The sequence below is a fragment of the Homalodisca vitripennis genome, chromosome 4, assembly GCF_021130785.1.
Source record: "Homalodisca vitripennis isolate AUS2020 chromosome 4, UT_GWSS_2.1, whole genome shotgun sequence".
Lineage (NCBI taxonomy): Eukaryota > Metazoa > Arthropoda > Insecta > Hemiptera > Cicadellidae > Homalodisca > Homalodisca vitripennis.
In genome coordinates, this window is record NC_060210.1 from 43,880,231 (window position 1) to 43,903,672 (window position 23,442).

The window sequence follows — 23,442 nt, forward strand, 5'->3', positions numbered from 1 at the left end:
TTATTCCTTATAATTCGTTCTAACTTGTATCCATATCTATCAATTTCAAAAATTAGAAACAAACACTTTTAGAACTAGAGTGAGTGTTTCACACAAAAGGAAAATTTTTTGTCAATAACACATGTCAAAAAAAAAACATGTAAAGTCAATGTATTTTGATTTCATCTGTTGTTATTTTTATTTATCCGTTTCCAAGAGAGAGATACAAGATATAATCAGGTCCCTTAAGCATGACATCCACAGGTTATGATAAAATATCATCTAAACTGCTGAAGTCATGTAGGGAATTTCAGATCAATCCATGTGTTCACTTAATTAATTCTTCCTTTAAAGTAGTTTTCACAAATTATTTAAAACTGTCTTATCATAAAACCCTTTCCCAAAAAAAGGAAAATGGTCGAACTTGACAACTTTAAACCAATCTCTAATATCAAAGTTTTCACATGGTCTTGAAAAAGATGTTCTTAGTAGATTGTGGTCTTAAACTACTCAAAATAATGTTTTGTTCAAAAACAGTTTGGATTTGTCAAAGGTGGGTCAACTATCAGTGCGATGTTCACACTTTTGAATAAGGTATTAATCCTCTGGATAAAGGCAACTGCTCCAGGTGTCTTTTTGATCTACAGAACGTATTTGAAGGCAAGTTTTCCCATGATTTTCTAAAAAATAAATTTTATAGCATTGGAGTACGTGGTGCAGTAAAGAAATTTATTTTATTATATCTAAGGGAACTCCGACCAGTAGTTGAGAAGTCTTTTGTTCACATTTCACTTTAAGACATTGTTATGACTGTCCAATGGTTTGACTACAAACGCTGGTAAAACCAAATTACTAGATTTCACAATCACAGAAAAGCTGTGATAGTCTCTGTGTTCAGTCTCTTATCCCACAATCTAAATACATTATTAGAAACAAACAAATTAAATATCCCTTTCCACACTACATATAATATTTTAAACATACTTACTATAATGCCATAGTATTATTCAACACCCTACCTGACTTTTTTTACATAGTTACATCTAGATAGTTTTAAAATGAAATTTTAATGTTTATATTATGTACAAGAGTATGTCATGTAGCTTGTTAGTTATTAATAAATAAAATATTATGTTTGAATGGTTATTTTGACTTTAGCTAATGCATGTATTTATGTTACATTGGTAAATAAAGAATATTTGACTTTGTGCTTTTACTGGATAGATGGTTTCTGCCTCCTGAATCTAGTACCTGGGAGCAAAGCTGGTAATGATTCAAACATTTAACAATTTCAAGCATTATAAAACTTAGAAGTTGCCATATAATGTGGTTGAATTCACACCCACTATGATAGTCAACTGCTTTAAAAGTGGGAGTTAATTTAATTTAAAATATACTACACACTTGAAAACAATACAATATATTATGCAATTAAACAGACCGTTCAGGTAATGTTATGACGTCATCGACGATTGTTCCAGGCCTTGGATTTTGTGCATTGTGAAAAAGTCTTGTATTAATTTTCTTCGTGACAAGGACCACTGCCAACTTAACAGGCCCTCCATAAATTTCATGTACTGCTCTCTGTAAAAAAAAACAAGAATTATTGAGTCAAATCAATTATCAATAAAAGTATACTATCAAAAATTATTAAATATTTCTTTCAAATACACATTTACTGTAAAGAAAATAAAACAATTAAAGAACAGTAATCAATATATGCCAGGTTTCAAAATCATTTAGTCTGGAAAATATAAAAAAATAGCCAGAACAAATTAGTTTAGTAAGAAATATTATGAGTACAAGTGTGGCCGTTTAGCTTTATTAGTAGGAAGCAGCAGCTGAAGAAGCACAAAAAAACAAACACACACATGATGTAATGCTAACACGGTTCCAATCTAGTCCTCCCCGTACAATCTATGGTTTTTTTTGAAGATTTTTTTCACACCTCTATACAAAAAAACACACCTCGCAGTTCTGGTAGAAAAAGAAAAACATATTCTAGATAGATCCTAAATTCAACACTACCCTAACTACCCAGGGGCCAATTCCCAATACAATAATTTAAAGTAATACATTTCCAACATAATGAAAATTAAAAAATAAAATAATAAAGAAATATAAATAATAGAAACTCATACAATATTTTATGAAGATGAGGATATTACTTGGCTCTAAAACAACAACAAAAGTGTATGCTCTCATAGAGGACAAAGGCCACCATATTTTCTACACAAAGAAAAGGTATTTTTAAACACAACATTTTTGTAAGAAATAGAAATTAAATTTTTACAGTACTATTAAAAAATGGTTGATAATAGTGATTTGAGATTGACAACAAAAAAAGTGTATGCTCTCATAGAGGACAAAGGCCGCCATATTTTCTACACAAAGAAAAGGTATTTTTAAACACAACATTTTTGTAAGAAATAGAAATTAAATTTTTACAGTACTATTAAAAAATGGTTGATAATAGTGATTTGAGATTGTTATGGCTAACGTAAACCCGCTAGCTGTCATTTTGCATTTTATCTATTGAAAAATAGATAAAACAATAAAAATAAAATAAAATAAATAAATAAAATAGAAAAAAAATATTTCTATTTAGCTATAGATACCATCAAACTTTGCACATGGGTTATTAAAAATGAAAGAAACTCAAAAAATAATTCTGTGATTTGATAAAATATTAACAGAATGGCACCTGTTTAAAACTTTTTAAGTGAATAACACAAAAAATCCAGTAGTTATAAAAATTTACAACATAAAAACTATTTGACTATTTTCATTATGATTCCAAAAGTACTTTTTTTAACGATATCTGTTAACACATAAGCAAGCAAGACCACCTAGAGGTACAAGTGGTCATAAGGTCACTCAACTTGCACAAACAATGAGCAACAAACATGTCAAAAATATACAAACAAGTTATACTTCTAATGGCAGACTGCGGGCACTGGTGAGGCTAAGTGATTTTATGTTACCAAAGTTCGATTAACCAGAGCTTTACTGGATTGCCTTGATCCTTTATTAGACAAAATGTCAAATTGCTGTATGAGTAGAATGCTTTTAAACCTAGACGCAAGAGCAATGAATGAACTAATCAATTAAACACTTTGTTTAACTTGATAAACTAGATATTATTTACTTTCAGTTATTTTTTAGTCATAGTTTAAAACAGTGGTGACACAACATTTATTTTGACACAGAAAAAGTTTTGAACCGATTCAGACATTTCTTTTGAACTATATAGTTAATTATAGCTTGAAATGAACTCTAGTAAATAATGTGATTTACCACTGAATGTCTAGTAACTTTCATCCTTATATATAATCAGCTGAAACGCCAGTAACATAAAACTAAGGTTACAACTTGTATTTGCACTCAGTCTAAAGAGTAATTTTTCAGAGAATCTCTAACCTAGCAAATCAGGGTAACAAAACCTTTACCTGGAATTTTAGAAAATATGATGAGCAAATTTTGTCTGTAGGGATCCTCCATGTACAAACAACTACCAATTCATTTAAAACTTACCGCTACATGCTGCACTTCATGCGAGAACACATACGGGATTTGTCCATCTCCAACACCATCTCTGTAGATAATAATGTGTGATGGAAGGGTATTGTTATATTTTTTGTAACAATGAAGTGCCTCTGGAAAACAAAACACTGTATAAATTTTGACTAAATAGAAAAGGTAGAATTAACATTAATGTTCTATGATGTGAAATGTGTAAGCATTGGCTAAATGATGAAAGTGGAAGAAGGAACCTGTAGTTGAATAGATAAATTTATACACAATACTATCGTTATTTACCTAACCATTTAATCTGTTTTTACTTCTTAAAACACAGTGTTATGCAGTCATCAAATATACCTTGTACAGGCTGCCACGTTTAAAGGACCATATGATCCTGTAAAAGACCTTTAGAGGTTCTTGAATTTTTACTACCCTATTTACTACTATTTAAAAAAACCTATTCTCATTCAGATTTTGTTCTGTCCAACAAGTGATCCTCTGTTTTCTGACAATGAAATTTATATTTGGTATTTTCACCTTACATAGCCTTCATAGAAATCAAAATACTAAACCATATCTAAATCTTAATCTCAATGTTATATCCTTCAGTCAAAAGTAGCGCATGGGCATATTGTTTAACGCACATTCATCCCATTAATTACATATATTCATATCAAAATAGGTATTGAAATTTTGGTCTTGTTACAGGCTACCTTTTGTATTCTGATCAGCTCTCATGAAAGTTTGCCTAAATTTGTTTTAAAATCTGCCATGTTAAAATTATTAATAAACATTCGTTAGCAGACTGTTATATGCAAAGACATACAAGGCGTGAAAAATTAATGACAGATGTGAAAAAATGTTGCTTATCGTTATAGTCAAGTTTAGTGTTGTCTCCTTTAAAGCAGTTCCCTCCTGATAGGACACACTTTTTCCAGTGCTTCTCCATTGATGGCAACATTTCTGGAACTCATCTTCTGTATATCCTCTAAGACCCTCGGCACAGCTTTTTGGACATCTTGTGTTGTTTGAAAATTGTGTCCCTTCACCGTCGTTTTGACTCTTGAAATAGAAAAAAGTCACACGGCGCGTTATCTGGTGAATAAGGTGGCTGTGGTAGTAGTGAAATTTTATTTAAGTTAAACATTGCTGTACTTAGAGACCAGTATGGGATGGGGCAATGTTGGCATGAACACAGAAGAACTCCTTTACAAAGTTATTACTAGACGAACGGTTATTACTAGACGAACCGTTTATAGATTCATGTTCAGTTCTTCTGCAATCATTTTCACAGACAATCATCTTCAATCTGATCATATGAGTTCACGCACCCTGATCAAGTTCATAAGGTTGATGGTCGTCCACTGCAGTTTTTATCTTCAAAATTCATTCTGCCTTACTAAACATCTTATGCCAATGAAAAACTTGAGCTCTTTACAAACTCCTCTCCAAAAGCCTTTTGAAGCTTACCACAAGTTTTCGTTGTGTTTTCACCCAATGTATCGCAAAAAATATGGCATACCGTTTCACAATATTATGCGGTTCTATTTCCGTGATGAGACAGGAACATATGTTAAACTTATTACAGCACAACTCAAAACTGAGCAGTTGCATCGATGTGGATTAGAAGCAGATTATAGATCAAGGTTAAAAATACAAGCCTGCAGGCCACATCTTGCGAAGAAAATCAGTCTCATTACTTTCTTGTCAGACCTCGTACTTCTCTGCATTAATTGTTAATCCTTGTTCAAGAAAATCAACCATAATCACACCTTTAGCATCCCAAAAAAAGTTTGCCATAATCTTTCTCACTGACTGAGTTTGGAGAAATTTTCAACAATTTCATGAAGTAAACTTCGTGAAATTTGTGGGCAATGTTCCGAGAGTTCAGTCATTGTGAATCAGTGATTTTTACCAACTTTGTCATTGATTTTCAACATTAAATCTTGAGTCACTTGGCTAAGCAGACCGATATGACTCGTCACATGAACACTAGTGCGGCCATTTTAAAAATCATTACACCACTGCCTTACTCTGCTTTCACTTATCATTCATTCCATTCCAAAACTTCAAGCAGTTGGCGGGCGATAGATTTCAATTGATTTATGGTTTTATCACTGAAAACACTTCACAAGTGGTGGGATTTTTAATGGCAGCACACATTTTAATTAATTACAGTAAGTAAGAGATACAGACCATACACGACCACAACTCAATGCATACTGAACGCCAGTGTGTTTTGACATACACTGTAGCCCAAGTATACTAAAAAAAACGTCTTATTACTTTCTGGATAACCCTCGTAGACCATAGTGTTAAAACTGTTTTATTTTATATCCCAAAACTGTCATTATATCCCAAAACTTTTGCCTGTGTTTTATAACACCCTGTATTCCGTTTATAGTCATACAGTGAATGGCGAGAATAAACCACAAAATAAATACCATACACTAAAAATGCATAAATATGTAAAAAAGCAAAGATTTCACGAACTGAAGCTAAAAAAAATTAAACTGTTAATAACAGAGAGGACATTGATTATTAGTCTTATCTATTTTTTATGCAAAAATAATTCAACTAAATCTTTATGGATTTAATGAAATGGATAGATTATTTTAAATCTATATGGTAGTAACACATAGAAAGAAAACTCTTGAACCTTACAGAAAGAAATTTCTCTCATTTAAAATAAACTACTAACATTACATTAAATCAAGCCTAAAAACCAACTTCATTAAATCTGTAAAACAGATATTTGATTTTTTGGAAGCAAGCTTTTGGAACAACCCTAACCTGGCAAATGCACTTGTGTAACATCAATTAATGCTTTTTGCAAACCATATATTACAATTTTCTAATAAGCAATGTTTCTTGTTTGTTCATTGGTGACTTAATGACCGACCACCATACTAATGGCTTCAGTACAGGTGAAATAAACAACAACACAACATAGGCAATATTATCTTCTCCACACAGAAACAGAAATGCCAATAAAAGAATCACATGAGAATTTATCACAATCACAAAACAGAATTAAAATGTATTCAGGTATATCACAGATAATTTTAAACTGACAATAATAAACAAAACAAATATAAGAGAATGCCTATGTTATTTTTACAGTTGTTGACCCTTTGATATTATAATGGGTAACAGACATAAATTTAAATAAATAAATAAATACACACACACTCACACACACTTTTTCATAATAATTAAGAAGTAAACAAATTTTTAAAGTAACAAAAATAGAAAAATGTCTTATTTTACTAGACGAAGTTAGAGCTAAGAAGCTCTGTTATTGAAACCACATGTATAGAGCCTCTTTAAATCTTGGGGAATTTACCACCCTTTAAGTTTTCCTATCTCAGGCGTACTTACTACAGACGTTATAAACTGCTCAATGTTACTTTTTTGTTTTACAGTGTCATAGACAGTTGCCCGTCCTATTCCGTACACAGCACTTAATGCAGCTGCCAACACCCCTCGTTCATACTTTGAATGGGCCACTTCTCTTCAAGTTTCAGTGTAGTGTTTACGTTTGGATGCAATCACTAGTACAGTACTGTACAATATAATAGATTATGCGCGCGTAGCAAAGGATGACAGAATGGACTAACAGCTCACACACGGCTGAAAGGAAACGGAAAGGGAACGTTCGATTGGTTGAGTGGGGGGTTCACATGACAACATGAAACACATCTGTACACTTGTTCAGTACCACAGTGGCCAGCGCAGACTGCAGATAAACCTTTTTTGAGCGTGTCGGACTGACAAATGTTGGATTATCAAGATTGGACTGTAATGATACAACTGTTCATTTACTTTGGGTAATTGGTACTTATAATTAGTATAGCAATATATAACATACAATCTGATTAAAAATTTAGACCTAAATTTTCATGCCACTTTTTGTATTTATAGAATAAAATTCACTAGTGAACCCTTTTTTTTAGATTATTTTGATATATTTTAGTATCATTGTGAGAAATAAAAAAGTATATGATTCTAATTCCAAAAATACATTATTTGAAATATATAAATTGAGAAAAGGTACTATATTTTTTAAATATTACAAATATACATACCATCAACATATGAGGAGGTTCCAAGCAAAAGCAAACATGTCCATAAAAATAAAAATTTGAGTTAGCAGCTAATCATGAACATCATTGCTATCACTCCATTCACTTTTATTCATTCAAAAAAATACATGTCCTATTTAAAATAAACACTGAAATATGCAGGTTCAGAGCAAAGAAACACACATGTCCCCGCTTAGTTCCAAGCAGACACAAACATGTCCCTCTAGCCAATGGGAAGGCTCCATCTGATCATGTGATCTGCAATATTATGATTTTTATTTTCAGTTACCTGCTATTTGGGTTTGAGGTTATAATTCCAGTGTTTGTATTGCACAGTCTATCAATAATTTGCAATAGTATTAATGATGTTTTAATTTATCAAGTTATGGAAAATATGGATGACAATGGTTTAGTCAGAATTGGTGATGCTAATCAAGGCTCAAGAAAGAAACCAAAGACAGCAAGTGTAAGGACATTAGCAAAGTTAAAACGACATGGTGCCCCTCTTGGTTGTCGTGTTTTCCAACCTTGTAAACATTTGAACAAAGGTGTGAAATGTGCTCTAGTGAGACCTAAAGATGCTTTGAACACAAGACAAGTCCTTTATAAGGAAGCAGAAAAGAACAAACAAGATGGAATCATTGCCAGCTGGGTAAGTCTAAATAACATTAAACGAAAGAGACCTAGGCCTACCTCAATTAGCTCAAAGAAACACAACTTTACTGTGAAGTATAATATAATTTCTGTAACTGGAAAGATAATACCTGTGTGCAAAAAGTTTTTTATGCATATCACCCTTTTAAAAGCAACCCGCTTGCACAATATTGCTCTGAAGATAAAAAATGGAGAAACTATAACAGACAAGAGAGGTGGCGATAGGTGCAGCCAAAAGTGTGAGCCCAAAAAACAGGCTCTGAGGTTATTTTTATGCAATCTGAGAGGAAGAGAGAGCCATTACAATCGAAAGAAGTCGAAGAGAATATACCTGCAATCAGATTTAAACAAGGCAAAATTGCGCGTTATATACAGTAATAGCACAGTGTCAAAGGATCTAACAGTTTCAAAAAGCATGTTTAGCAGAGTTTTTAATGAGTTCAATATAGTTTTAGATCCCCTGCCACAGATGTATGCTGCACTTGCTATGAACTAGATCTTAAAATCAAATCAGAAAAAGCTAAACCTAATGTAGATAAATCAGTCATCACCAAACTTATGTTCGAAAAAAGAATTCACAAAATAAGAGCTAAGTGCTTTTATGAACTCATGAGGGAGAATAGAGATGAAGAAGTAACTTTCTGCTTCGACCTACAACAGGTACAACCTCTCCCCAAAACCCCCATCCAAGAAGCATTTTATAAAAGGCAACTTAGCTTTTACTGCCTCTGTGTTGTTGGATCAGATGCAAGAGATCCAGTATTTTATACTTGGACTGAAGAACTAGCTGGACGAGGGGCAATCGAGGTATCCTCAGCTATTTTGCATTTTCTGATTTCAGAGGCAAAAAGTTTGTCTGAAAATGTCCACACAATAAGACTGTTTTGTGATGGGTGTCCAGGACAAAACAAAAATAACCCCTTGATCCACACTTTGATGTATTTTCTAGGCACGGAAAGTCATAACTTAAAAGAGATTAGCATTACATTTCGTGTTAGAGGGCATAGTTTTATGCCCGCTGACCGAGTTTTTGGCAGAGTAGAGAACTTATTGAGGAAGCAGCCTACCATGAGCACCAAAGAAGACTGTCTACCAATCTGTAGGAGAAGTGCGGAAACTGGGAGATGAGTGGTCCTTGGTAAACACAAAATGTTTATCTTCAAGATTTAGGAACGTTGATCACATTTCTGAAAAGAAGAAAATTTTCTTAAAGAAGGGAAAGGCGGGGCGGTAGTGGAAAAAACAACTGGCCGTCATGAAGTTTCCACTGTTAAAGTGAAATCAACTGATCATTTCAGATTTCAAAGTGATACTGAACAGTTCATTTCCCTGCAGAAGAAGGGTTGGTCATCTACCAAGTGTTTTTCAACCCCTTTAGAGCCTGTTCCACTTGGACATGCTATAAAAGCATCTAAGAAGAAGGACGTTGAACCGTTGCTGCTGAAGTTAATGTACGGTGACGAATGGAAAAACAATGCTAACTTGTCTTGGTACAAGATAATTCTTGAGGAGACACCGGAATGTCATGAAATTGAAGGTGACGAAGAAGAGTGTGAGTGTGACTGCTTGGAGCCTGATGTGGGACTGCATAGCTGAAAATTTAATTATGGCCTACTTTCTAAAATAGTAATTCAACATAATATGTAATAAATATTGTATACCATAAATAAAACTAGTATTATTACTATACATTTTATTGTTTACTGAATTTTTAAACCCTAGCAAAAGAAAACATGTCCAATGTAGTTTTATGCAAAAGCAAACATGTCCCTTGTGATCAGACAAATAAGAACATGTCCATATTTTTATTGCTAATAACGAGCACATTACGTGAAATATATTTGAAATGTGCACGTATTTTGACTCAAAAAGTTTACCACAATCATAACAAATATATCAATTTATTGTAATATTGCATAATGTTGTAATACTAGTTTTTTCCAAATTTCCCAAAGTTCCATTTGGGTGACATGTTTGCTTTTGCTTGGAACCTCCTCATATGCAATGGTTTTAAGCAGAGTTATATACAAGTTAGGTGACCCACAAAACGGATGTCAGTTAAAGTAAAAAATATGAATGTTTTAACGTTAAGAACGTTAAATCAGTAACAAAATAATACTTACTGACTACATTCAAGGCCAAATCATTTGACAGCTCCTCTCCTACTGGGTGATTAGAGACAGCGCTGAAGTAACGGGTCATAGCCTTGTTCAGAGAAGCTACCATGGCCCCACAAGACTTCCCCTTGGATTTTGCGTCATGGCAGACATCGAACCCCACAACCATGAGACCCTAAATAATTGTTAAAAGATTTAATCGCTATTTCAACAGAAAATTTTTTTGCAAAAAATGTTTAGGTGCAATGCAGAAAATGCAATGATAAAAGTTTGAGTGCAGTACATAAATACTTACAATGAAGTAACATTTTGGTTACACTGGAAATTATTCAATGCAATACCTGAGGAGTGAACGCCCCAACTGGTAATTCAGTTCTCTAAAATCGGATAAGTAGACTTAAGATTTTGGAAATGATCAAAAATTGTTATACTTAAGGAAAGATAGTCATAATTAGCTAAGAAAATAACTTGTTTTTATCGCACATAAGAAACTAGCAGTTTGTAATACTGAGAGCACTTAACAGTGGAAGTTGACAATTGATTAAAAATTCTTTAAAATACAATACTTTGGAACTGCAGTATATAGTATTAAACTTCAAAGGAGGAAGAGTATAGTCCACCATCTGTTGAGATAAATTTAACTACTACCCAATCATAGACTACACCACAAATTTGACTTTGCAGAGTTCATGAGTCCATGATACTTCTGCATGAGTAACCTGTCATTATAGTCTAGGCTAATGAATTAACCCTTCCCACAATGTAGATAAATATATTCCAGTGATAAGACTGTGACTGACAATTATATCCTTATATCCCAACAGGACTATATCCGAAATCATACATTGTGACTCCTTGAGATTGTTAGTTCACAAAAAGCCTTTATGATGGCAAGTGCTTCTTTGTTTTGTGTGTCCTACAGAGACATAATCAAATATATCCATTGCCTGCCCAGACAATTTAGATAAGATGCCCAGTTTTACACTTTTTGTGTTTACATATCACAACATATTTATAATAAAAATTAGCTTTGAACTTAAAAAATACATTTTAAAGATGTCTTGACGTTAAAAGTAAGATTATGGATATCAAACTCATTAGCAGCAAAAAGATTGCACAGATGAAATTATGATTTATTGTTATTATATAGGGCAAGGCAAAGGTAAACCCTATAAAATGTAACAATGCAAATTATCATAGTGGTATCTGTAGGTGGGAGCATAACTTTTACAAGCTACTGTAACAGCAGCGGCCATCACGGTTTAGATTGAAATTCAAATTGGTTCCCTTATTAATGTGTCACATAATTTTGAACCTTATTATTCTCATACATGTTTGAAATCTGTCATGAGATATCTTCTTTGTAGCAGTTACAATTAGTCAGTCTAACAGTGATCACATTTGAAATGATTCGCCCATGACCAAGGGACAATGGTCCGCACATCTGGATGGCGGATTTCTAGAGATATGTTATTTGCTGGTGCCACAGCTCTTAAAAATAACGTGCACTCACACATTCTGACAGTCCATACCGGATGCCATTATGATTCTTGTTTGCAGTGTTTGAGAGTAATAAGAGCGTATTTAGACATCTACCACCCTGTATAACACACTTTAGGAAAATTACAGAAGTTCTTACAACCTCAAATTAGGTCAACTCAGTTAAAATGGAAATGTACAAAAGTAAATATCCAAAATGTATGTGTTGCTGTTTTGTTCAGAACTTGATTTAATATATCCTTAGTTGCAAGCTTATGTTTTTGTGATAGCAGTGTACTACTTAACAATAAAAATGAAATGTTTTATATGCGAATTTCATATGTATGTAATATAAAATAAAAACAAATCAACAACTTACATTAAGAGGCATCGTTACTGACCAAGGTGCTCCTCCAATCTTGCAATTCATTTGAATTGCCACCTTTGTGGCTATGGACATTACACTTTTCTTATTTAAGTTCTTGGCCAAAACCACTTGAGTCGGCACTGAAAAATACCAACATGAAAGATTTTTATCAAACTTATCCTATGTATGGAGGAGGATACATGAACGTAAGTTTGTTACACAATGAAAAGAGATGTTAAATTTTATGTCTAACTAAAAATGACACAATATCTTTTCATTCCAACACAATAAAACAGAAAATCCATATTGTACTTGGTTGTAGGAATAACCAATAAATTTGTAGAAAGGCATATTATTGTTATAGCCATTATAGTCAAGGAAACTCCAATACAAATGTCTAATGGACAAAACACAAAGAACGTCTATTTTGAAAAAATCTGCTATGCATTAAAATCTAAACCAATCACGAAACAGGAAAAATAATTTAATAACCCAGATGGTTATATTATGTCTATTGGTAAACTTAATAGAGATCACATAAGGAAAACCACAATAAAACTTCACATGTTGCAAAAACGAATGTATAGAGGAAAACCCAACAGGATCGTATAGAGGATAGCATAAAAATTCTTACTACAAATGAAAACATACATATACATATTTAAAAAAATGTATAAAAGTGGTTTTAGATTATAAGAATAAGAATATTATCCTGCCAGGAAATATTCCACAAAAATACATTGGCGCGCCAATAAAATGTTGCAACTTTTGTAAAACAATGAACTTTCTAAAAGCCTTGCTTCGTCCACACTGTTGAGATGTATTCTTCCACTGAATAGAATGATCGTTTACAAAGAAAATAATTTAGTTAAGCTTTAAATTCCATATCACTTGGCATCCTTACATCTAACGGTAACTTATTGTATAGTCTAATAGCCGTCATCTTTGGGCTTTTGTCGGTTTTAGCTAGTCTAGTTTGAGGTAGGTATTGTTAAAACTTCTCGTTTCATAAATGTAAACATTTTTCCTTGTTTACTTTATCTAAATTAGCTCAGAGGTAAAGTAGGCATTGTTGTATATATAGAGAATAATTAAAAATTTTAAAACTTTTAAAAAGTTCTCTGCAATTGTGATATTTATTGACTCCTGCCAACATTCTTACAATTTTTTTTTATGATTAATACTTCATTTGTGTAAAGAGAAGAGCCCTAAACAATCGAACCATAAGTGACAGTGAAAAAGTCTGAAATAGGATTGTATAAGACTTAGATTCAAAAGTCAAACCTACAAATTTTGGAAATTTATCTTCTTGTGTCCTATTAGGATATTCTCTGAGGCTAAATATTACAGTAGTTGTCTTATCACTATTTAGAATTAAGTTGTTGGCAGTGAGCCAGTTCTCTGCAAGATTAATATTCTACTTTTAGTCTTTTAAGAGTTTGTTATTATCTTTATTTATAGTTACTATAGTGGTATCAACAGCGTATAAATCAGTATAAATCAATATTCGCAGGTACATTTACACTCAGATCATTCTCTGCAATTAAAAACTGCAAAGGCACCAAGAACAGCCTTGTGGGACTCCATAGGTTATTGGTTTACACAGAGATATATGTTTATTTATATATTTATTTAGATATATATATATATATATATATATATATTAATGCTACATATTGAAATCTATTTTTTAAGTAAGAGCTAAATACATCTAAAGCTATCCCTTTAATACTATAATGTTCTAATTTTGTAATCAAAATGTTATGAGACACTTGATCAAAAGCTTTGATAAGGTCACAGAACGTTATAGCAACGAAATCTTTCTTTTCATAACAGTCCAGAACACTATAAACTACAGAAATAACAGCTTGAGCTGTTTATAACCCTTTTCGGAATCCAATTTGTCCTCTACAAAGCAGATATTCCATTGCCAAAAATTGTAATAACTGTTTACGTATGACTAAGTACTTCCAAAAAATTGGATGAACTTTGGTGATTTTTAAAACATCAGAATATATCTAGATTTATATATATATTGCTAGATTTAAACCATTATTAATTAAAACAGTCCATGGTGTTACAAAATTAGTTATTATTTGTTTAACTAAACAATTCGTCAAACCAAAATGACCCATGCTATTTTTAGGAGATTAATTCAATTGATTTGTTACATCTAAAATATCACACTCTGTATACCTATAAAAATAAAACAGCTTGTATCATGAGGTAAACTTTTCTATATCTCTGATTCTTTGAAGCTCAGTTGTACCAATGACACTTCCTATACATCAAAATAATATTTAACGTTGTAATATAATAATCCAACATTAACATTGTCTACCATAAACACTTCCTTCCAAATTTCTTTCAATAAATAATATTTAAATTCTCTAATGCCTGCTTCAGTTATTCTAGTTATAGTTTCGAACCTGTCATGATAAAAATTACTTTTAAGATTAACCTCAAAATAATATAATATGTAAATACTTGTGCAAGGTGACCACTGACATGCTTATTAACTACAATAGTTGTATAATTATTATCAAGAGAAGTCAAAATATTATCCAGGCATCTGAGATCTCTAGTAGGCCCAAAAACCATTCGTTTTATTTCATACATACAACTGAGATTTACAAAGTTTACTACATTTTAATCATTCATGTCCAGAAAGTTCGTGTTAAAATCACCACATAATTATAACACATTGCTTATTCAAATGATTTATGTAACTTATTACTTTCTCCATGATGACAAAGAAAATTTCAATATTACCATTACAACTACAATACAGTTACTAATACAAGCTCAACTTCCAAAATTTCAACACATGCAATTTCACAATCTAGCTCTCTACAGAGAGTCCATTAATGTCATCCATTATTTTAATTAATGTTGGATCATACCTAGAAAGATTTACCGTACCTCCGGGGATCTTGGAAGTTTTGACAAAAACTAGTTACATGTTTTAAGTCATTGATTGACTATGTACATATCTTATTTTATTCCATCCAGTGCTCAGTAAGGCATAAAAATCTAAATTTAATTCAATTGAAATATTTCCCAAAATACTAATTTTATTAGAGAGGCATTGGCAATTTTTGATGGTTGATTGTGATACTTGACTTTTCAGAACTATTTTTCAACTTTACATCTTATTCTTGTTCTTAGTAATTTACTTTTACCATTGATTGTATTTACATTTCCTGACAAGATACTAAAAATATAATTATTTAAAGTAGATGTACTGGTGCTCATGAAATCAGATGATGCTACATATTGATAGTTGTTTCCAGGAGGTTGTAGTTTTCTAACGGAGATTCGGTTCCAGGAGCAGGTGGCTGGTTTTCCTTTGGTCCCTGAGAACGTTTTACACCCATCTGTGAAGATGCTACTGTCTCAGCTATCATATTAGATAACCATCTCTTACCCTTGTAGTTAAGGTGTTGTCCGTGTCATGTATGTAACTGTCTCACCGCAACACTTGCCTTAACCAACGAAACATTGCTGAACTGTTCACAAGAGTTCCTTCTTAATGCGCTTATTGGTTTTTACCACTTCCTTGTTGACGCAGGATTAATGTGCCAAGACGTATCTAATAGGTAGGTCTACTAAAACCACATAAGTGTCCTTTAATCCATTAAGGGTTTTATGTAAAATCTCAAAAAGTGGTTCGGTTCATTTATTACCACATCATTACTTCCGCAAACCACAAAGTGTCACTTTTACTAAGGTTATTTTCTTTTACATTTATTACTTTAACCCTAGAACTGGCGGTCATTTCATCCTGTAGTGTCGGGCTGTTTTGGAGCTTCGCGCAAGGTTTTTTTTAAAAAAATTATTAAAAATATAAAATAAAAGCAATATATATAAGAGTATATATTTTTGTGTTCAGAATTAAACGTAGAATTGCACTATATTGTAAAATTAACCATCAAAAATTTTCTAATAAACACTTTTTTTAATCAAATATAAAATTTACGAAAAATATTTCTTAAATTTGGGGGGGACCATACCTAGCAAATGAAGTTATAGTGAGAAATATTTATAAGTGAGATAGCCATTCTGTGTCAAATTTTATCTAGTTTCAGAAAAACATAAACATTATACACATTTATGAAAGCATCATAAAGCTATAGAACAAAAAGCAGCGATGCGTATAAATTCTGAAAATCGGGTGTACACGTAAGACTTTGGTAAAACAAGTTTTTGCTAATACATTTATCTATGAATACATGTTATTTTGCATATTTTTATTACTTAGAATAAAATAGAATATACAGTAGTAATGAAAATAATTACCATAAATTATTTTTTGAAAAGTAAAAAAAGTAAAATTTTGCCATTATTCAAAAATTTTGCGAAAAATTTTCATTCAGCAAAATATAAAATAGTTTCTAAAGCTTGTACTATATCAAAATTTATAAATTTATGGTTTATAAGTAATAGGAAATATTATGTAGTTAGAAAACTATAAATATAACTAAAGATATTGAAAAGATATAGAATAATCCAAACAGTTATTATATATAACCAAAGAAATTACAGGAAATATATATTTTATTGTGAAAACTATCTATTTACCAAAAATAAATAGTTACTTCAGAGCTAAAAGAGTGCTATAAATAACGTTTAGTAAGTGAAAACAATAACAAACTATGTGAAATGAATTTTAGCCAAGTCATTTTGCCATAGCCTACACAAAGCCGGTAATTTCTCAAACATATTTCAGTAAATAGAAATTGATTTATTCTAAAATATATATGTTTACACTACTACGACATCAAACAACACACTACACATTAAATACGACACTAAAACACGCGTAAAACTATTAAAACTTACAAATATCCACAGCTCGGCACGAAAGTGATACAGAACGGCAGCAGCAATATGGCGGTCACAACAAACGGTGTCGCGTTTTCTTTTACGTTCAAAATAACAAGCTTGCTACGTCATAACCATAATACAAAGAGGAATAAAACTCATCTGTTCCTTAGCATTTTTCTTCCCGAATCCAATGGTGCATGAATTATATCGATACGTTACCGGAGTATATTATAAAAAGTAATTATACGAGGGAATGTTTGATCGACAAAATTTTGACGGTTAACACCACAAAAGCGGCATTAACCGACATAATTATGTCGATTAACAGTTCTAGGGTTAATGTACATCTTCACCAAGCCCACCAGGTCTTACAAAACCCACTGCCTCTTGTGTTCACTTTTACTACGGTTATCTTCTTTTACATTTATTACTTTAATGTACATCTTCACCAAGCCCACCAGGTCTTACAAAACCCACTGCCTCTTGTGTTCACTTTTACTACGGTTATCTTCTTTTACATTTATTACTTTAATGTACATCTTCACCAAGCCCACCAGGTCTTACAAAACCCACTGCCTCTTGTGTTCACTTTTACTAAGGTTATCTTCTTTTACATTTATTACTTTAATGTACATCTTCACCAAGTCCACCAGAACTTTTTTATTCCTTATATGATCAGTACAATTAATAGGTTTTTATCAGTACCACACACTATAGTGAAATTCCTTATAATGTTTGCAAAATAGACAATGTTATAATACTAATCTTTGTGTGTATTTTATTTATTGTTATAGCTAGAAGAGTATGTATTATAGCTAGAGGAGACCAAAAATAAAAAGTAATCCTTATAAATTTATTTGTTGTAATTAAATTAAAACATAACTAATTTTCTTGAATAGAAACATTTTATTTTAGTCTAACATAAAGTTCGCTGAGGGCGGTAACTGTGGTTACCACAGAGCCTTTGTTCTGAAATGAGGTCAGTGTGCGGCCAGCATTCGAGCTATCACAATTTATTTCTCCCTCCTCGAGAGGTACTTTCCCCGCATTTTTATGCACTTTGTTTTCACATTGGACTTTTTCATTATTTTTAAAGTTTTTACAGTAGTAAGTAGTTGTTCAACACAATGCATCTTCCCCCAGGACCAAGAGGTGTACGATAACAAAGTATAAAGCATACAACAGAGCCCAGTATAGAGTTCAAACAACGAGGATGACAACATGCACGATGTGGAGTAGCAGCAATTGTGGAGTAGCAGCAATTGTGTTAATTATTGATCATTCAATACTATTAGGTACACAGTTGAAGATATAATTGGGTGCTACAGTAGTTGGCCTTGAGCTGTTCTTCCAGCTCTATTCAAGTGCCCAGTCAGCTAAGTCAACAATAGGATAAACCGCAACATTTTAATGATCTTTAATGATAGTCTGTTTACCATTTTTTGCCGCACATAGATGGCAGCAATGAATAATAAGATACTTATTCTTTAGATCTTACCTTTGTAACAGACAATTTGTTGAAATCTTTTATATTTATAATAACAAACTTACAAAATATGCATAAAAAACAAAGAATTAAAATATGGAGTTCCACAAGGATTCATTTGTGGTCCTTTGCTGTTCACCTGCTATATTCAAGGTATTCCTGAGGTTGTACATACAAAAGCATTTGTTTTGGACAATGATCAAATATTAAACATAGAAACAAGTAATTGTATGTGCTTTTCATACAAAACAAAACAGAAATACACTTGTCTCATATTTTCATAGAAAATCATACTTCCAGCTCTATTCAAGAGTCCAGTCAGCTAAGTCAACAATAAGATAAACTGCAACATTTTAATGATCGTCTGTTTACCATTTTTTGCCGCACATAGATGGCAGCAATGAATAATGAGATACTTATTCTTTAGATCTTACCTTTGAAACAGACAATTTGTTGAAAAATGCATATCCTCAATCTAATATCACTTATGATGTATGGTCTATGGAGCTACTTCTCAAAATTTTAATAAGATTATCATTTTGCAAAACTAGACCATAAGAATAATTTTAAATTTCAAACAGGACAACACTCTAAAAATAGCGTTTTTCAAACCTCTAAATTTTAATTTACTGTCTAAGTTTTTAGAAAGTATTCTGTATGTTAAAGTGTAACATAAATTGAATAAAAATTATGTGATAAGCCACATCCAAACAAAACAAGGCATAAAAATTATACATTACTGTCTCTACACTAACTGTAATTTTTAAAGAAAAATAACAGTACATATTTCAAACATTTCTAAAAGCATTACTGACATTGATAAAAACAGATTTAAAAAATGTTTTGAAGTACTACATAGTTGGTAAGGCTATGTATTCCTTAGAGCAACTTTGCTGTCAGTACTTTTTGTTTAAGGAGAGGCCGATCTCCTTTTAAGCCATATCCTGTCCGCCCTCATGGGCCACTGGCCTGTGCGAGGATCTATCAAACAGAATAAGGGGGAGAGTCGATACAATACAAGGTCAATGGTACTGATAAAAAGTGCAATGGTCAGACAGGATTTGAACCTGCGTTATCTCTAACTCAGACCCAAAGTCCAAAGACTTAGACCGCTCGGCCCACTCCCAATACTATTTTTTAAATACTATTATAGTATTTTATCTTAATGTGTTTTTATACAGCATTACAATTGTAATAGTTATTACAATCGATTGCCATTATTTAATTTACAGAATGTGTAAACATGAATAAAGATTGTTATCTATTGTCCATACTCTTTGAATAATAATTTTCATTTACAAGAAACTGGCATTTTAAATTTTTAATGACAAAATAATTTTGGTAACTTTAAAGACAATGCCAAAACATTGCTCTGAATCAGCTCAAAGAATACTCCTCAATATTAAATTAATGCTTTAACCTTTTTATTTCAAGATGTAAACCAGAATGCAAGTCAATTTATAAGTAATTTTTTCCTACATGCATAATTGTTATCTATTGTCCATACTCTTTGAATAATAATTTTCATTTACAAGAAACTGGCATTTTAAATTTTTAATGACAAAATAATTTTGGTAACTTTAAAGACAATGCCAAAACATTGCTCTGAATCAGCTCAAAGAATACTCCTCAATATTAAATTAATGCTTTAACCTTTTTATTTCAAGATGTAAACCAGAATGCAAGTCAATTTATAAGTAATTTTTTCCTACATGCATAATTGTTATCTATTGTCCATACTCTTTGAATAATAATTTTCATTTACAAGAAACTGGCATTTTAAATTTTTAATGACAAAATAATTTTGGTAACTTTAAAGACAATGCCAAAACATTGCTCTGAATCAGCTCAAAGAATACTCCTTAATATTAAATTAATGCTTTAACCTTTTTATTTCAAGATGTAAACCAGAATGCAAGTCAATTTATAAGTAATTTTCTCCTACATGCATAATCAATAGTAATAATCTTTAACCATTCTTTAACTTGGATTTATAATTAGAATTCCCAGCAGCAAAGTTATGACTGCTGATACTTTATGAGGTGTAACTTGTTAATACTTAACAAAATTTAAAATGACTCATTAACTACCCAAAAGAAAGCATATCTTATTAATATTTATTTTTGATACTGCTTGTGAATGCAGACACAACAACCAAATATGAAAACAAGCATTTTCAGAGACATATCCTCATTACTCGTGTCAGTTTAGTCAAATTGAATAGATCATGACCAAAAGGTAACAATATTTCTACTTCCGAGCAGGGCTTTCTCTTATAGTAACTTTTTCCAATATGTGAATAGCAATTCATGAATGCTTACACAATTTAATAGACTCTACTTGATAACCGTAAAGCCACTACTGGCTATAGTTTATTTTAGTACAGAATAAAAATGCATAAATACAATGTAATGCAGTTATGGTTAAATGTGCAACTTTCTTAACCGGTTACTTGATTACTTCCATTCAATTGGAATGTTTCTAGATATACATGCAAGACAAAATACTACACAGGTCTTCAAAATTTCGATAGCTGTGTTTGCCAACACAAGATCTGCTTTTACCTGCTCTGTCAACAAGAGTTTTCTTCTTGATCGCTGAGTACCGGTCAGCTTTTTGGTTCAGAAGAACCACAAGAATCAGTTGAGGATTTAATTGAGATATCGCTTGGTCCAAACTCTCAATGTAGTACTGAGTCCTGTCGTCTCTAATATCCAAACTGTAACAAAAATAATTTGTATAAATAAGAGAACAAATTTAATTGACATCTATATAATTTTGGTTTAGGCAATTAATTGAAAGTTTAGTTTTAACATTCTGCATACAATTTGATGTTAGGATGGTCCCAACAGTCAAATTTCAGATGTTGCACTAAGTTGGAACTATACATTAACATTATATTTAGAATTGGATGACCCTAAAGTTGCTGATCAAATACCTTACACCCATAAAGACAATCGGGAACTTGCTGTGGTAGAGTTTGCTACTTTCTGCAAAACTTTTAAAAGTTTGGTTACGTAATAAATGTAAAATCAGTACCAAAACCTAGTGGATTCAATGCCTAGACAGTTAAAAATGGTAATGGCCTGAGTGGTAGATTTAAGTTTATAACCAATATTTTGGAGCTGATTTGAATAAAATCTTTATCCTTTAACAATTGCAGATTCCAATAATTTTCAGAAGGGTGCATGTAATATATATTACATGCAAATAGACATTATGTATTCCACAAATCCATATCAAATCATTTAACCTGTTGACGAGTGCCACAAAACATACCCAAATGAGTCCGCACAGCATTTCCGTTATCTGAGGGAGCACAGAATTTTGTGTTCTCACTGACTTACTGTGACGTCTAGCGGAGATTTTTGGAACTTTTCAGTTGTTCCTAATAGTGTTGCTGTACAGTCTTGCTAGTCCTGTATCGAGGTGGCACCTGGTGATTGAAACTATTTTACGTTATTATTCCGGTTAAGAACTTTGGCACGCTTTTAGCCTGCATGTTATAGGTTACTGTACAATCACCACCATTGCGCTATTCCTAAGAGTAAATGTTACTTGATTTTTAACCCTCTCCCGGTCGAATTACAGCGACGCGCTTTTGGCGCTACTGGGCTGAATTAAATAACCGCTCTGCAGCGAGGGGACACTTATTCGCGTTTTTCTAAGTTAAGAACTCTATTTTAATAACACTATTATGTATTATACATCGTTACATAGATGATGAAATCCTCTATAATAACGTATTTATAAAAAAAGTATCAACCTTATGAGGTAAATTAAAATCAAACAAAAATGTTGCTATCACGCTAACACTCTGAACCTGCCATCTATGAAGTACAGAACCAAATGTAAAGACTGCGAACTAACGAAATGATTTCAGTAAATGAGTGGTTATAAAAAGTTCCAAATAGTTCATCAAATTACGTAAGATAGCAGCACAAGTCAGAAAGAATTGTACTACTGAACTACTAGATCACAGTCAATGAACCGTTTCAAATTATTAATCCTAGATAGCATCCCTAGTCATAAAACTATGAATAAACAAGGCAACAATGACACTGCCAATAGATATTTCCAGTATTAGTTCCCCAAACAACCATATAACAGCAGCACAAAGCAGAGAGCGTTAATAAAGCAGTTGGAGGAGTTTGGATTTTAGCACCAGGCGCCCTGCAAAGGCGTTTGCCCGGGAGAGGGTTAAATACTGTGTTCGTCTAATGTTGCATCATGGAATTTATTGACAGAAGTGATGAAATTAGATGTGAACTGTATAGAGACATAAGGTGATGTGTTGGGAGTCGGATGAAGAGTATACTGAGTGACTGAAAATGAAGCTACAGATTTTTCACGTTTCACCTTCTACTGCAAACTTAACTGTAAGCACACTAGGCCAATTTGACAATCATAACGATGATAGCCTTCCTGCGAGCCCTTTACAAACTTACCAGTCACAGCCATGCCCTATTTGTAAATGGGAGCATAATGGCAAATATCATCCTCAAAATTTGCAATTTAACTCTTTAAAATCAGGAATTATTATTTCAAATGAGACTGTAGGCAATGAATGGAAAGAGGTTGACACTTTCTATGAATATTTTGATTATGATCTGGTGAATCATATTACTACAGAAACTAATGAATTCAACAAAGAATCTGTTATTAATTTCCGTTTTCAGTTTTCTAAGCTAAACCAGTGGGTTGACACAACTGATAAACTATTTTGTTTTATTGTAGCTTCACTGCTTATGCCTCGCACGAAGAAAAATTGTCTGAAACAGTACTGGTCTACAGATCCACTCATAGAAACACCAATTTTCTCTAAAATATTTTCTTAAGACAGATGTCTAAATTTAATGAATGCTCCATTTTGACGACAACTTGTCACAATATGGGTGGTGACAAGCTGTATAAAATTCTGACATT

The 23,442-nt window shown here is 32.2% G+C and overlaps 1 protein-coding gene across 1 annotated transcript in view; it reads right to left on the reverse strand.

Annotated features, from left to right (window-relative positions):
• Window positions 1–23,442, reverse strand: part of LOC124359233 (piwi-like protein Siwi) — a 78,034-nt gene that overhangs the window by 1,750 nt on the left and 52,842 nt on the right. Inside the window, exons 13-17 of the mRNA XM_046811806.1 lie at window positions 21,081–21,235; window positions 12,216–12,343; window positions 10,364–10,532; window positions 3,514–3,635; window positions 1,421–1,563 (exon numbers count right to left, since the gene is read on the reverse strand). Of these exons, the coding sequence (XP_046667762.1) occupies window positions 1,421–1,563; window positions 3,514–3,635; window positions 10,364–10,532; window positions 12,216–12,343; window positions 21,081–21,235 (717 nt within the window). The remainder of the gene's footprint in view (window positions 1–1,420; window positions 1,564–3,513; window positions 3,636–10,363; window positions 10,533–12,215; window positions 12,344–21,080; window positions 21,236–23,442) is intronic.